General features: G+C 44.4%; 1 protein-coding gene across 2 annotated transcripts in view; it reads right to left on the bottom strand.

Moving 5' to 3' along the window:
• Window positions 1-13,397, bottom strand: part of LOC120980242 (embryonic protein UVS.2-like) — a 31,846-nt gene extending 18,449 nt beyond the window's left edge. Inside the window, exons 1-4 of one of the 2 annotated variants that reach the window (XM_040409215.1) lie at window positions 13,312-13,397; window positions 13,052-13,192; window positions 12,668-12,785; window positions 5,552-5,730 (exon numbers count right to left, since the gene is read on the bottom strand). In XM_040409215.1, coding sequence (XP_040265149.1) covers window positions 5,552-5,730; window positions 12,668-12,785; window positions 13,052-13,178 — 424 coding nt within the window. In that variant the 5' untranslated portion in view covers window positions 13,179-13,192; window positions 13,312-13,397. Of the gene's footprint in view, window positions 1-5,551; window positions 5,731-12,627; window positions 12,786-13,051; window positions 13,193-13,311 lie in introns of those variants that run through there. The other variant, XM_040409216.1, reaches the window with a different exon arrangement.
• Window positions 13,398-16,735: the final 3,338 nt, after the last annotated feature.

Raw genomic sequence — 16,735 nt, 5'->3', positions numbered from 1 at the left:
GTGCGTCCATTTGGCAGAACGTGTGTTTTAAAGGAAGAAACTGAAAAAGGTTTCCTGGCGTTGCTAAGGCAGACATTGTCTATGATGACCCAGCCTAGATCCAGACGCTGGGAGTAAGGTGCATGATGTGGGCCGTTGATTCTATGGCAAACCTTGTGCACCCTTAAAATGTCTCTTCCGAGTAACAGCAGGATATCAGCATTTTCATCAAAGGCTAGTATTTGGTTAGCTATGTCCTTCAAGTGAGAATGGTGCAAGGCAGCTCCAGGAGTGGGGATCTCATCTTTGTTAGTTGGGATCTGATTACACTCGATGATAGTAGGCAAGGGTATTTCCATGTTGCTATTGAGAGGAGCAACTATGAGGCCACTGGCTCTTCTACCCAAGAGTTCTGTAAAGCCTGCACAAGTACCTAGGGTATAAGGTAGAGCATCTCCTATGCCAAACAGATCAAAGAACCTTGTACTTGCAAGAGATCGGTTACTCTGATCATCAAAAATGGTATACAGTCTTATTGCCCTTTCTGGCTGGCCCTTTGTGTATACACGAACCAAGCATATCTTTGCACAGACTTCAGTGCATGTAAAGAATACTGGGGTGGAGGCAGCAGTTTGTTCAGTGTGCTCCCCGCCATGCTTTACCCTGAGAGGGATGTCTGTGGATGGAGTAGAGCTGTGTTGGTACAGATGAAGAGCTTGTACGTGTATTCCATGCATTTAATGACAACCTTATAGTCTTTTGCAAGGTGTTCTGTGGAGGAACAGCATCTGAAACAAACTTCAAATCCCTTTAAAAGTTCCTTACGTTCTTGTAGAGGTTTCTTTCTGAAGCCGATGCATTTCTTAAGTGGATGTGGTTTGTTATGTATGGGACATGGGCGATTTGGATCCTCAAGTTTCTTGTTTTGCCCATTCCTTTGAAGAACCGTAATGGGTGCAGGTTGAACATCAGTTCTCTTCACTGATACTGGGCCCATGCGGTCTCTGTGCGTTATACGTGTGTTTGCAAGTCCTGAAGGAGGTGGACTGAGAGGGTTACAGTCACCATAAAAGAAACTTGGGTCATTCTTTGAGTCCGCGATTTCCCTTATGATGAACAAATGGATAGGTCAAAAAAAATCGTGGTGCGAGCAGCTAACAGGATACATGTGGCTGAGATGAAGAGTGAAGCCAGAATGCAAGGGAGAGAGGGGAGGAGACTTTACAGAGCACAGCAGGAGGGGAAGAGAGAAGGGACACACAGGATAAAAAGGCAAACCATGCATGTGTAACATGACAGGGGGCCTGTAGAGTAGTGGACCTAATGGAAGAGTGATACTCAGCCATATTCTGGTCCCTGGCTTGTTTACTTCTGGCTGGGGTATGGACATAGTCACGTTTCCTGGCTTCAAAGGTGATGTGTCTTTAAGCGGCACGTGATCCATCAGTGACCGTGCAGCCTCGGGACACGTCAACACTGAAGCCATTCATTGGCTGTAGCAGCCCATGTGACCATGTCCATACCCCAGCAGGAATTAAAGAAGCTGGAAAGGAGGGTGATGTTCTATGGATATATCGATGGTTGGAATTTGTTGCTGGGAAATGGTTTACTATTGAGTATAGTGGGGCCGACACCCCAGGAGTAATAATAAAAGAAGGATGTTATAAATGTGTCCTACTCTTGTAGGGTTTGGGAGGGGGGTGTTGGTTTGGGTTTATTTGTTTATAAAAGGCAATTATTTTCACATTGGAAATGTCTTTGATACTTGAATTTGTATGTAGATTCATGTCATGTCCTTTGTAGATATGTGCCTCATAATATGTACACTCACCTAAAGAATTATTAGGACCACCATACTAATACGGTGTTGGACCCCCTTTTGCCTTCAGAACTGCCTTAATTCTACGTGGCATTGATTCCACAAGGTGCTGATAGCATTCTTTAGAAATGTTGGCCCATATTGATAGGATAGCATCTTGCAGTTGATGGAGATTTGAGGGATGGACATCCAGGGCACGAAGCTCCCGTTCCACCACATCCCAAAGATGCTCTATTGGGTTGAGATCTGGTGACTGTGGGGGCCATTTTAGTACAGTGAACTCATTGTCATGTTCAAGAAACCAATTTGAAATGATTCAAGCTTTGTGACATGGTGCATTATCCTGCTGGAAGTAGCCATCAGAGGATGGATACATGTTCTCATTCTGTTTACGCCAAATTCGGACTCTACCATTTGAATGTCTCAACAGAAATCGAGACTCATCAGACCAGGCAACATTTTTCCAGTCTTCAACAGTCCAATTTTGGTGAGCTCGTGAAAATTGTAGCCTCTTTTTCCTATTTGTAGTGGAGATGAGTGGTACCCGGTGGGGTCTTCTGCTGTTGTAGCCCATCCGCCTCAAGGTTGTGCGTGTTGTGGCTTCACAAATGCTTTGCTGCATACCTCGGTTGTAACGAGTGGTTATTTCAGTCAACGTTGCTCTTCGATCAGCTTGAATCAGTCGGCCCATTCTCCTCTGACCTCTAGCATCCACAAGGCATTTTTGCCCACAGGACTGCCGCATACTGGATGTTTTTCCCTTTTCACACCATTCTTTGTAAACCCTAGAAATGGTTGTGCGTGAAAATCCCAGTAACTGAGCAGATTGTGAAATACTCAGACCGGCCCGTCTGGCACCAACAACCATGCCACGCTCAAAATTGCTTAAATCACCTTTCTTTCCCATTCTGACATTCAGTTTGGAGTTCAGGAGATTGTCTTGACCAGGAGCACCCCCCTAAATGCATTGAAGCAACTACCATGTGATTGGTTGACTAGATAATTGCATTAATGAGAAATAGAACAGGTGTTCCTAATAATTCTTTAGGTGAGTGTATATTATATTTTATATATGACTGATAATGTACATGTCTACTGTCTACAAAAAAAAGAAAAAGATTGTAATGTTAATGTTATAAACAATGACTGAAAATTGTTAATAAAGAAACATCTGATTTAAAAAAAGAAGCTGGAAAGACGCAATCATGTTTTTTTCCAATTCTACACAACCCTTATGAAGCCCAAATATCCCATAAAAACTCCCCATTAAAAAACCTAACTAAATTCCCCAGCTCAAAGCACATTACAACTATTTTGTTCTACATTGCTTCCCCCAGTTCATGTACCCATTCCCCCCTACAGGACCAAGAGCCAACTTCTACAGCTGCTTTTGCCTTCATTGTTGGAGCCTCACCAGCCCTGTTGGCCCCTTCTGGAATTATTGCCGGTGACCACCACAGTCAGGTCTGTTAGAAGAGACTCGTGGCCACTGAGGCAAGAAGTTCATAGTTGTCAATGGTCCTGAATTTGCTTGGTTTGTCCCGTATTTTCAATCACAAAAAATAGTTTTCACAATTATACTATTTGAAGGGCTTTTTTATGATTGCATTTTACTCATCTTGGGCTAAAAATAATTTTTTTAATTATTCTTCATTAAAAATGTTCAACCGTTTCCGAGATACAGGGTTAAAAATCAGCCTGTTTAGAAGCTGTCAGTTTCTGTTTTTTCTCTGCTGATGGCTCATGTGTAGCTCTTCTCTTTAATCTCCTGACCTCATAAACACTTATTTCAGCCATATTCTTATCAGTTTGATTGATTATGAGGTCAGGAGATCAGAGATAAGAGCTAGACATGAGCCATCAGATGACGAGATTCAAAGAAAATTGAAACTGTCAGTCTGCAAACAGACTGATTTGTAACCCTGTATCTCGGAAACGACTGAACATTTTTAATAAAGACCTACTGAAAACATTGGGGGTTATTTATTATGACATATACGCCACTTTTTGGCATACTTTTGTCGCAGATTCGGTCGTAAAGGGGATTTGTGGCTTAATCTGAGACTTTTCCTTGCTCATGCCAGGTCTAAAAAGGGGACGGGCCCGCAGAAACGTCTCATTTATCATTTTCTGCGCCTGTTTTAGGCATAGAAAATTATCGGAATCTACGCAAGTAAGGGGGCTGGCGTACATTTAGGCCGGCGGTGGATGCGCCTAAGTTATGTGGAGGCCGGCGCCAGTTATTTGATCAGTTATTCCATTTCCTATCAGTTATTTTGAGCGAAAACCAGTGGTGAAGCTGACTGAGAGGTAAGGTATAATGGAAAGATCTGCACTTGTTCTGTGTTTTTGACCCACACCTGCTTTTAGCTCACAATAACGGATGGAAATAACTGACCAAATAATTGAAGTGTGAACTCAGCCTTAGGAGCATCATGCGCCAGCGCAAGGGGTATCAAGACCGGCGCGCCTAAAACGCCGGTCTTAATAAATGAACCCAATTATTTTCAGCCCAAAATGAGTAAACTGCAATCATGCAAAAATAATTGGTGTTCATAGCCTTTAAAGGGGTTGTTTCATCCCAGACAATGGGGGCATATCACTAGGATATGCCCCCTTTGTCTGATAGATGCATGTCCCAGCAGTGGGACCATATTGAGAATGGAGCCTCGAAAGTGGTGGAGTGCACACTGCACCTGCGCAGCCGCCTTCTATGGGGCCACTGAAAATAGCCGAGCGCCTGTTCAGCTATTTCCGTTGAGCCCATAGAAATGAATGGGAGTGGTGGCCGGTCATGTGCGGTGCGCTCCGATTCACTTCTATGGGGAGAGCGCTTGGTGGTGGCCGAACCAGAGTCCCCCAACCACCAGTGGGACCCCCACCTATAAGACAATGGGGACATATCCTAGCGATATGCCCCCATTCTCTGAGATGAGACAACCCCTTTAACCCTTTGCCTTCCATTTAACAAATGTTATTTTAACTTGGGCAACTCCTTTAATACAATAGTTTCATCTTCCTTAGGCCTCTTGCACGCGAACGTGTGCGCCCCGTGGCCGTATTGCGGACCGCATTTGCGGATCCGCAATACACGGGCACCATTCCGTGTGCATTCCGCATCACGGATGAGGACCCATTCACTTCAATGGGTCCGCAAATCCGGAGATGCGGAATGGTGCGGAACGGGAGCACGGAACGGAACCCTACGGAAGCACTACGGAGTGCTTCCGTGGGGTTTAGTCCCGTAATTCCGTTCCGCAAAAAGATAGAACATGTCCTATCTTTTTGCGGAACGGCCGGATCGCTGACCCATTAAAGTGAATGGGTCGGCAATCCGCTGCGGCTGCCCCACGGTGGGTGTTCGTGCATTGCGGCCCAGGTTTGTGTGCAAGAGGCCTTACATATTGCATATTGGTAAAGAACAACAGGTTAATTAGTGGCTTTTCATGTGCATAAACAGCATCTCGATCCGTGATGGCTAACCTCCAGCAATCCAGCTGTGGTGAAACTACGACTCCCAGCATGCTCCATTCAATTCTTTGTAGTTCTGAGTACAGCCAAGCAAGTGTGCATCTTGGGAGTTGTAGTTGTACCACAGCTGGAGTGCCGGAGGTTAGCCATCACAGCTCTAGATGGACCAGTCTGATCCAAAATATCCATTGAAAGTTGCTTGTGAATCTGATCTAACCCCATCACCAGTGGGACTAGGACATGAGGACAAGCGTGGGTGAAAGTTCTTCCGCCTGGTCCTACCTTGGCTGATGTTTCCCCAGTTAATGCGGATGTACTTGTCTCGGTCGCTGCGGCACTGCTCATGTTGGAAGCCCAGAGAATGAAGCAGTTCATGCTGTATTATACCCCAGTGCAGACACCCTGACTTCATGAGGGACAGGTCCTGTGCACCCCCGACGCGCCCAACATAGGACCAGCACCTTCAGGAAAACAGAGGAGATGATGGAAAAATATTAATGCCAACAAATGAAAACCTTGCTTTAACAGGGGTTCTGCATCAGATGTGACTTTGAAGGGGTTGTCCAGAATCGTAATATACATGGCCTATCCTCAGGACAGGCCATCAATATCTGATCGGCAGGGATCCGACACCTCGACCAGCTGTTTCAGAGTAGTATTGAAGTGAATTGGAGCAGGGGTGCAGTTACCACAGCTAATTGGTGAGGGTGTGAGGAGTCAGACCTCCGATGATCAGATATCGATGGAGTACCCCGAGGATAGGCCATCAATATTAAAATCTCTGACAACCCCTTTAAGAAGGGAACAGCACTGTGGGCAATTCCCTAACAAACGCCTTGAATCCAAATTACAGATTCCTAATGCTAGGACTGGTGCACTGGGACTCCAATATTGTAAATCATCAACATAGTAAAATCCAGGGGGACAGAAGGGTGAAAAATAATTCTGCATGACGTGCACCACAATTAGACCGGCCATCGCATCTCTAACATTTCATCTCTTTGATAAGAAGATTAAAACGAGATAGCCACCTTTAATTGCCTCCAATTTATGTTATGAAGGTGGAATGGTGCTTAATAAAGCGTGTACCATGAGACATGGAGGGCTGACCCCAATCGGCGAGAGAAGGAGTCTTTGTTATCCTGAGCAACTCATCAGTGTCCGGCTTGGTAACGCTCTGTCCGCTGTCTTCTTTTTACCCTGCTTAGGGTATATTCACACATGGTGGTTTTTATTCTGATGAGCACACGATTGTGGCAAAAAAAACAACTTTGCAAAACCGCAACTTTTTTATTTTTTTACCACTTCAATATTTGCATAATATACTGGATTACAGAGCAGTTGAATGCTCTGTCCATGATATCGGTGGAAGGGTGCGACCCCCTCACCCCGTATGACTGGTCAATGGCCACACAATTTTACTGCAAAATTGTGAGGCCGCTGATTGCCAGGAGTGGGCCAGCCTCTTTCCACACTGGAATCCCATTCTACTGGCGAGAGAGCAGAACTGGTGCAAAGAGCGGTCCGCCGGTGACCGCACATTACATGGAAGCATATTGAATTGAAAGGACATGCGTTACTTTCTAATGGGCACCTTCCTATAAAAAATAATCAAACAAAAAACAAAAAAACACATCAAATTGTGGGGGGAAATGGAAATGCCAAATCGAATAAAAATTTAACCCCTTAGAGCCTGTTTTAGGCCTTAGTAATCAAGCGATTTTCTTTTCATATTTTTATTGTCACATTCCCAATATCTATAACTTTCTTATTTTTCCATCGACAAGTTGCAGTTTTTAATGGCACCATTTTGGGGTACACATAACTTACTAATGAACTTTTATTAACTCCTTCTGGGGGTGGGGGGTCGTAAAAAAAAAAAAAAACAATACCGCCATTGAGCTTTTCCGTTATAAATTTTGCAGTGTTCTCTGGGTGGGTACAATCACAGCGATACCAGATACATGAAGTTTTTTATCCTTTACTACTTTCGCACAAATAAAACTGCTTTTAAAAGAAAAATGCATTGCCTCCTTCCAAGACCCATAACTTTTTTTATTTTTCATTCTACAGAGCTGTGACACGGTTTGATTTTTGTGGGACATAACACTATTTGATCACTTTTTAGTTCTTTATTTGTGTCAAATAAGCAATTCTGGCTTCTTTTTTTTTTTTTGAATGGGATAAATTACATGATAATTGTGGGGTCATTACGGACGCGGCAATCCCAAATATTTTATTTTTGGGTTTTTTCCACTGAAAGTTTTGTTTTCCTTTTTTCATTGAAAAAGGGAGTTAGTTTTTTCTTACTTGGAATTTTTTTAATTTATGTTTCAAAACTTATTTATTAACAAAATAGCAAGAACAAAAATTCACACAGTATGTATGTGAACACATAAGAAAGAAGCATAAGCATCCAATATCAGCAGTATGAATAAGAACAATACGGTTGTAGAACATAGCCTACAATATGAGTTACATGAGTAATGCAGTACGAAAAAAGGCTCAACTCCCGTGACTCTCCTGCCCCAAGAGGTAAAGGGGCGGGAAAGGGAGGGAAAAGGACAGCAGTCAAGTCTCCTATGGGCGGCTGTAAGTAGAGACAGGAAGTACTGCAAATTAGGAGAGTTGGCCCAGTTTAACCATGGGTTCCATATGAATCAATCATTCTCTGGAATCATTTAGAACTTTTTTAATTTAATAAACCTTATTTTTTTTAAAAATTTTTAAAATAATTTAATAGATGATCTTTTGATAGCTTCTACAATACATTGCAATTGCTTATGCAGTGGAAGGTATTATTCTGTCAGTGTTATATTGCCTGATAGGATACATGGCAGGCAAGTCCGGGGCCTTCATACCGTGCACAGACATCAGCACCATTTGTGGGGTGGTGATGGAAGACCAGAGGTAGTCCATATAAATGTAATTGGTAATGACAGCTGCATCTAATGGTGCCTTTACACGGGGCGAAGATCTAGTAGATTATCGGGAAAGGAAGCGTTCCTTCCTGACGATCTGCTGATTGCTATAGGAGGAGATCTGCGGAGGAGCGATCACTAATGCCATCGCTCTTCCCCATACTGTCTCATTGTTTCCCGGCAGCTGATCATGTTTACACAGCACAATCTGCCTCTGAGAAATGATGATCTTTTGTGCTGCACAAAAGATCCAATTACCCGATGAACGAGCGTTTTGCTCGTTCATCGGCGGTGCATTTACACCGCCAGATCATTACTAATGAGCATTACTTGTAAGGGGTTAAATGGCCCAGATTGGCACTTCTGCCGGTCCGGGCTGTTATAGCAGGAGCCTGCTCTCTGTTGCAGCGGAGACCCATGTAGCTCTTAGACTGGGCTGCAGTAAAGGGGCGACAGAGGCCCAGCCTAAGGCCCCTTAGTGACCGCCATAAAAAGGTGTATTGGTGGTCACTAAGGGGTTAAAATAGTTAACATATATGCAAGAGCATGTAGTCAGCAGATGGGGTTTGTTGCTTGTAACCCCTTTTTAGCTGGTTGTGAATAAATTGGCGGTAAGTGGTGGGTTCCAAAGTCATCTCCATATGGGGTTGTCTTCTGCTGGACCTTTGCGGCCCATTATAGTACCAGAGCCCGGGCACCCCAGTCTGACCCTGCATGTGGCTACTGGTGGTATTATTCCTTTTGCACAATGAGGAGGATCTTCTAACAAACAGGTGGCGGGGAACTGGACAAAGGGTCATGGATATGGTGCTTAGGAAAGGCCCTTGTGGCCTGAGAGGAGAAACGAGGCACCATCATGGAGCCCCCCCCTCTATATGAGCCAGTGCCAGCAAATATATATTTTCAGGCCAGGCAAAAAAGTGGCAGTCCAGATGGTGAAGGTGTTTACTAGAGGGTGTTAAGAGGCGCCATTTTGATGGCTGATTTACTTACATGTCCGCTTTGTAGAACACATTGCAATTCACCAGGCCGTTACATCCAAAGCTGGCGAGATTCTCTACATCTACAGATGAAAGGCTCATTCAAGTTTAGAAAATAAATTGCTTTTGTGTTGATCGTAATGTGCTAATTGCTTAATTAACTTCCTTTGGTCTGTCACTCATGCTATGACTGCACAAAGAACGATTCCCTTCAATACGTTGACGTGGAGCTGTCACAGCCTCCCACCGCCACCTCTTACATGAAATCTGTTCACCTAGCGGAAGGTGCGGAGATAAACCTCGGATCTGACAATATGTTTCATATGTTTTCCTGCGTTCCTCTTTTTCCTACAAATAGTGTGATTGTTCTGGAATACACCTTTAACCTCCCGTCATTGCAAATGAGGATCTGTGGGTGGAAGACATGCCACACAATATAGCGGCAGCGAAGCAGCAGAGATTTTCACATATTTCTATCCCCACATTGTGTACATTTTCCATGCAAGAATTCGACCTGTGCTGCAGACTTCCTTTGATCCCTGCGGTGGATTGGTCATGTATTTCTGATGGATTTTTCGCTATCCATTCAACAGGGAACTAAAAATCCACAACAGACCCCAACTGTTGCGTAGTTTGCTGTAGATAATCATGTCTCCTGTCGCTTCCGCATCTCCCTTGCCTGGTCCTATGCACGCTGCAGTGATCATGGGGGACAAGACGCCATCACAGGAAGACAGGCTGTACACACATTGGCATGAGTCCAAGCGGGAGCAACAGTCCTGAATTTGCAGGGACTCTCCTTAAAGAGCCTCATTGCAAAACCTAGTATGGATACCCACCTACGCCACCCGGTTTCCCAGTACGCGTGTGACAATCACTCCCAGGCTACGCAAAGTGCAACGCCACACATTTATGATGAATTTACGGGTTTTTTGTTAAAGGGGTTATCCGAGCCTGGAAATGCCCTCGCATATGCTTGGGCCCCTCACACTGATTCTACTTACCTGGGTCTCCGCTCCCTGAGCTGCTCCCGGTCAACCGCACAGTCACCGCTGCTTCTCCCCATGCGCGGATGAAAGCATCCGGTGTCGGAGGGGGAAGGCGGGAGGCAGGTGGTGACGGGGACGAGCCTCCCTAGCGTCGCCCGCAGTCCTAGGTAGGCTCGCCCTCATCATCAACTGCCATTGGCTGTCTCCCCCCCCCCCCCCGAAACCGGGGAGAAGCAGCAGCGGTGGTGCGGGGACCAGGAGCAGCCCAGGGAGCGGGGAGCCAGGTAAGTAGAATCAGTGTGAGGGGCTTGGGCATATGGGGGGAAGTTCCAGGCTCGGATAACCCCTTTAAGTGAAAGAAATTTTAATTTAAAAAAATTGTAATAAAAAAAAAGTTGCCCTCTACCTTACCCACGTTATCTGACTTCTATGTCGGTAAAAGTGGAACAGTTGCTTTATAAATATGGCGCACATTCTGATCACCATATTTCTTAATGTATTTACACCAAACAAATGGCAATAACACATTATTAATTTACTTCCCTTCTATTACAAAGCTGTCTGCCTGCAGCCACCACTAGGGGGAGCTCCGTGCATAGGAATGTATACAATTACCATAATGGAAGCTGAAATAATCTCTTTGCTTTGAGCCCCCCCAGGTAGTGGCTGCATGAAATAGCTGTGTTTTCTTGTCGATAAAAGGAGTTCAGCACAGCGTCTGTAGTAGTTGTGTGGTCTGCGTCCATTGAAGTACGCCACTTAGAGTAGTGTATACTGTTGTATTGCGCAGGGAAATCATCAGAAAGATCTACACCAAAATCCACCATTTTGGTGCGGATTTACCACTGTGCATTTCTTTGTGAATTTGCTGTAGAAAACACAGTGTATACATTTGATGGTGAATTTAAAAAAAAATCTTGATTAAACTCAGACTAAAGCCTCAGGCACATGGCAGTGTCCATTTTGCAAACCGCGGATCCGCAAAATACGGACATGGTTCGTGAGTTGTCCCCTTTTTTAGTTTTTGAGGACCCATTGACTACAATGGGTCCGTGGTCTGCATTTTGCGGACATATTCTATCTGTTTGCGGAACGGAAATACGGATGCGGAAAACACATGGATCATCCGTGTACTTTTCCGCATCCGTATGTCGATAGAACATGCCTTATACTTAGCCACAAAATGCAGGCCACGGACCCATTGGAGTCAATGGGTTCCCCAAAAATGTGAATGTAATATGGACGGTGTCTGTATTTTGCACATCCACAATTTGCGGACCGCAAAACATAAATGCTCATGTGCATGTGGCCTAAAAGGGGAAATGAAAAATGATGGAATGTTTTATGGCGATACATGCACACAGACGTGTGAGCGGGCAAATGTGGAGGTAAATGAGCCCCTACTATACGGCCATCTGCCTCAGATTTCACACATAGTACTACAGAACCTAAACCCCAGACATATGGAAAGGCACTTTAAGGTAAATATTTACAATTAGTCATATCGACTAGTAATTGCCCTATTTTACCATAAGTCTCTTAGGCTACTTTCACACTAGTATTTTTGTTGGATCCGGCAGGGTTCAGCAAAAACGCTTCCGTTACTGATAATACAACCATCTGCATCCGTTATAAACGGATCCGGTTGTATTATCTTTAATATATCCAAGACAGATCAGTCATGAGCTCCATTGAAAATTAATGGGTGACGGATCCGTTTTCTATTGTGGCAGAGAAAACGGATCCGTCCCTATTGACTTGCATTGGGGGTAATGCCGGATCCGTCTTGCTTCGCATCCCAGGACGGAAAGCAAAATACAACATGTTGCGGTTTGCGCTCTGGTCTGGGAACGCAACTAAACGGAACCGAATGCATTTTGGAGCGCTCCGTTCTGTTCATTTCAGTTCTGTCCCCATAGACAATGAATGGGGACAAAACGTAAGCGTTTTTTTTTTCCGGTATTGAGCCCCTATGACGGAACTCATTACCGGAAAACTTAAACGCTAGTGTGAAAGTTCCTTTAACAATCCTAAAACGTAGCTTTTAATATCAAATGCTTAAAAGTGTTATCTGACCGTAGAATAAAGAATTTATTTTATGGTCAAAGCTGCAATAACAAGCACAGTTACTAAAAGTACGGCGTTATGCAATATGTAGCGATGCAACCAAGGAAGAGGCTGCAGCACATGCGCATTGAGTACTCTAATGCGCATGCGCCCAAAGCTGCTGGACTCATTTTAAAGAATTAGATAAAGCCAAAAAAGCCAATGGTGACAGGCGCATCATTAGAAAGCAAAACCGCTCTTTCATAAGGACATGCCGGTGATTTAAGGCTGAGGACAGCAAATGGGCATGAAAGCTGGACAGTATAGACCCTTTCATTTGCCATTTCTAGCTGCATTTCTTCATCAGATTTTTGTAAAAAAAATAAAAAAAACTTTAGATTAAAAATCTTTTAAGTTCGCACCTTTTAGACGCCAATGTCCATAGCCAAGCAAGGCACTCACCCATCATAGGGTCGGATCCTCAAATAACTGGGCTCTCCATGACGTGGAATGAAGCGTACACACGTTAGAACCACCACCTCCTCCATGGCAGCTTGGATAAGCGTCTTCTCCTCCGAGGCTGCAAAAACCCACAACATGGCTATAACTTATGCAGAACATTCACATATAGCCTTGTACGTCATAGGTAGTGCTGAGCGAACGCGTGCTTTAAGTTCGGCGTCTAAAGTTCGGGTTATCGAAGAATCGCGTTATGGATTCTAAATTCCGTTATGGTCCGTGGTAGCGGAATCCATAACGCGATTCTTCGATAACCCGAACTTTAGACGCCGAACTTAAAACACAAGTTCGCTCAACACTGGTCATAGGTATAAGAGAGGTACGTACTGTAGTTGTTAGACAGGGTGTACGGCACGCGGACCCAACCTTCGGCTGATTTTGACCAGAGGCAAGACTTTCCTCTACAGATCACGGCATTCCTGTTCCTTCTCACAGCAACGTCTCCTTGTAACATAAAGCGCGAGCTGCCTGGATGGAGAAGAAGTTAGACATGGCACTGAAGACTGCCCCCGGGCTCCATAGGGTTCGCCTCCACGGTAAATACCCCTATGGATATTGGCATGGATAGTCTGCTGTACGTTACATACCTTGGTTTGAAGATAAAATATCGGTGAAAATGTCATTATCGGGATGTGTACGATCTGTTCAAAGGAAACATGGCTGACGGTTAGTAAATGTTAATGCTGAAAGCCCCAGGAACTCACAAGGTTTGACTGACCTGACCTGCCGGATCTCAACTGCAGATTCTGAAATAAAAACTGGAAAAAAATAAAGAAATTAAAATATAAAGGAAGATTTTCGTGTGAAATGATTCAGCCTCACATAATATAGTGGACACATAATACCGCCATCCTGTGCCACATAATGCTGCCATACACTACAGTAAATAATAATACTGTGCAATTTCAACATAATATTGCCACGTGTATTGCTCAAATAATGGTGCCATTCTGCGCCAAATATTATCACAATATGGACCCAATTATACTACTGAGGGTTGCAGTCCAACCATCATGAGATGGTTCCCTTCACAATAAGCTGAGCACAAAGTGAAAAGGGTAAATCAACAATAAATTACCATAGAAGAAAGCGCCTAAGAGCTTACACTCTAATAATTAGTATTTATACAGTATCCAGGGAAAAATATTTAAAAAAATTACAAAATAATTGGAAAAAACAAGAGAAGCTACAGACACGGCAGAAACAGCACGTAGGAAGACACAAGAGCTTGCAATCTAACAATACATCACAAAACAGACCCATTACCAAGGACTCAGTGGGGGTCATTTAAAAAACATTTTTACGCCAATTTTTGTCATAAAGACTCCTTTTTGCCACTTTTTAAACCCCTAGGCCACAATATATTGCACAGGCATTTTTACAGTGGGAGTAACATAAAGCTTGGGCGTAAATGTTGGCGAAAAACTACTCGACTCAGGGAGTGGAGCAGTTTTTACTTTAGGCACACAGACTGCCGTCGATGCCCCTAATCTTCTGGCAGCGCAGGGGGAGGGGGGGCAGCAGAAAGAGCCAGTCTTTGTAAATGACCCCCAATATATGAGGATGAACCTGGAAATTTAAAAAAAACAAAAAACGGAAAATATGACTGTATAATAGAGGGTAATGGGCATCGTACTGACCTGCTGGGGGTTCCCTGCACACAAGCCTATGATGGTGCTTATGAAAAGCAGGAGAGGGGGCGGCATTGTGGTCGAGGGGTGAAATGGGATGAGAACAGTTCCCTGTCTTTATACAGCAGGAGCAGGGAGGGAGAAGGTGCGGGATGATGACAGGGAGAGCACTGATATGGAACACGATGATAGGTGGAGGGTGTAATAACTCGGTTTTACATAGAGACGCTTTTATCTTCTGGTGTTTTCATAAGGAGTGCACCTGTTAGACCCAAGGGACTCCCCTCCTGAATAAAGACAGCACACATTGCATGGCATGACATTTTGAGGCTTGCGCCACCTTTTATGGATCGGACATTGACACGCAGCAAAAGGGAGAGCATAACCTCGTCGTGGCATTGCACTCCCAGAGCTGGGTCCTACCTGCTCACCGCCTGATAATGCGGGCAATGCTGCCCATCTTGACCACCTGTAATTGGATAGGTTAGAGATGTTTAGGTTCTGCTACAGGGTATGGAAGCTAAAAAGTGCACGGTCACTCTCCCTGCTTCGCCTACCCTTCTCTGCTGCTTCTCTTTAGGTTAGAAGACCCTGAGGTGGTGTGCCAATAGATAAGCAACACTCACCTCCACTGCTAGCTAACTACCATGAAGAGTTACGCCGGTTTGGTCTCTCAGACCAGCTTTACTGGTGCCATTTTCCAAGGCACCCATAGAGAATTTGGTTTGGAGCCCTTTGCCTCATCACTCATCAAAATGACCTAGTAACTCAGAGGAGTAATTTAAAGGGAACCTGTCATCTGGATTTTGTGTATAGAGCTGAGGCCATGGGTTGCTAGATGGCCGCTAGCACATCTGCAATACCCAGTCCCCATAGCTCTGTGTGCTTTTATTGGGTCAAAAAACCGATTTGATACATATGGAAATTAACCTGAGATGTGTCCTGTAGGTGAGAGGAGTCGGGGACAGGACTCATCTCGGGTGAATTTGCATATGTATCAAATAGTTTTTTTTACACAATAAAAGCACACAGAGCTATGGGGACTGGGTATTGGGGATGTGCTAGCGGCCATCTAGCAACCCATGTCCTCAGATCTATACACAAAATCCCAGTGACAGCTTCCCTTTAAGTGCACTGCAACAAATTTATGAAGTTGCTAGATGGCAGAAGCTACACTACTGACTTTATCCCTTAAAGGGGATGTCTGGCTGGACAAGTTCTCAAAGGCTCAGCGTTTATTAAAGGGATACTCACTGTCACCGATCCTCTGCCGCTCTCGTTACAACCCTTACACTGGTCTCTACATCTTGGTCCCATCTCAACACACAGAAACCTAGGTCGGCCAAGGACATGAGGGCCGATGGTTTTTGATATGCCTATTATCTTTTAACCTTTGTGAGTACAACAAATTATTTATCCTACCTTTATAGGTGGTTCTTCACTATCTGCGCTACCTTTTAGTCCCTACAGACGGACCAAATCGGAAGTAGAAGGGATTTCTGCTGGTTTATCCAATGTTCGTCTATATCGGAATTCTCTACCTGACTCCATTATAATCCGGATGCCTACTGGACAATTCGAGCAGCGCGGTCTTTTTACTGTGAATTGCCAACACACAGGAAATACTCGCTCACCCAATGACTGGCCATAGTGGCGATTCACATCACAAAGTGGTTGGCTGAAATGGCATTTCCTGTGCCGAGACGGGGCATCAGACTAGTAGGTACCCGGTAAGCATTGGAACAGGCAAATCATTGAGGCAAATATCACTTTATTTATTTTTAACTCATTCTGAGCACCTTGAGATATTTTGGCCTCAATGGACGACCCCTTCAAATTCTCCTGACCATAGCACCTGTGAAGGGGTGAGATAAATAAGGCAGCAAGTGAACAGTCAGTTCTTCAAGTTGGTCTGTTGGAAGCAGGAAACAAGGGCAAGCATAAGGATCTGCGTATAAGGCCACCTGCACACGGGTGCGGGTGAACGCACATAAGATCTGCACGAATTTCCGTGTGGATTTATGTGCATTTCTGCAGCATATGTCCGCACCAAAATCTACACTTTCTAATAGCGGATTTTGGTGCAGATCTTCCCTCTCCATTGAAAAGGGTGAAATCTGCAGCTAAAACCGCAAACATAATTGATATGCTGCGGATTTGGAAATCCACATGACAGGTCAATTTTGCGTGGAAACAATGCACAAAGCGAGATTTGTGTAATCTCATACACTTTGCTGATACTGTACTATCTCTGTACTTTTCTCCATGGGAACCCGCACGGAAAGAACACACGTATTCCGTAAGGTTACGAATCCATGGAGACCCCACCTCATAACTCTTTGGTGCTAGAGACCACAGAAGACTTTCAAAGGGTCTTTTG

Source organism: Bufo bufo, chromosome 10 (assembly GCF_905171765.1).
Source record: "Bufo bufo chromosome 10, aBufBuf1.1, whole genome shotgun sequence".
In the NCBI taxonomy this organism is placed as follows: Eukaryota; Metazoa; Chordata; class Amphibia; order Anura; family Bufonidae; genus Bufo; species Bufo bufo.
Note: the sequence above shows the minus strand (reverse complement) of the source record. Positions and strands in the feature narration are given on the sequence as shown.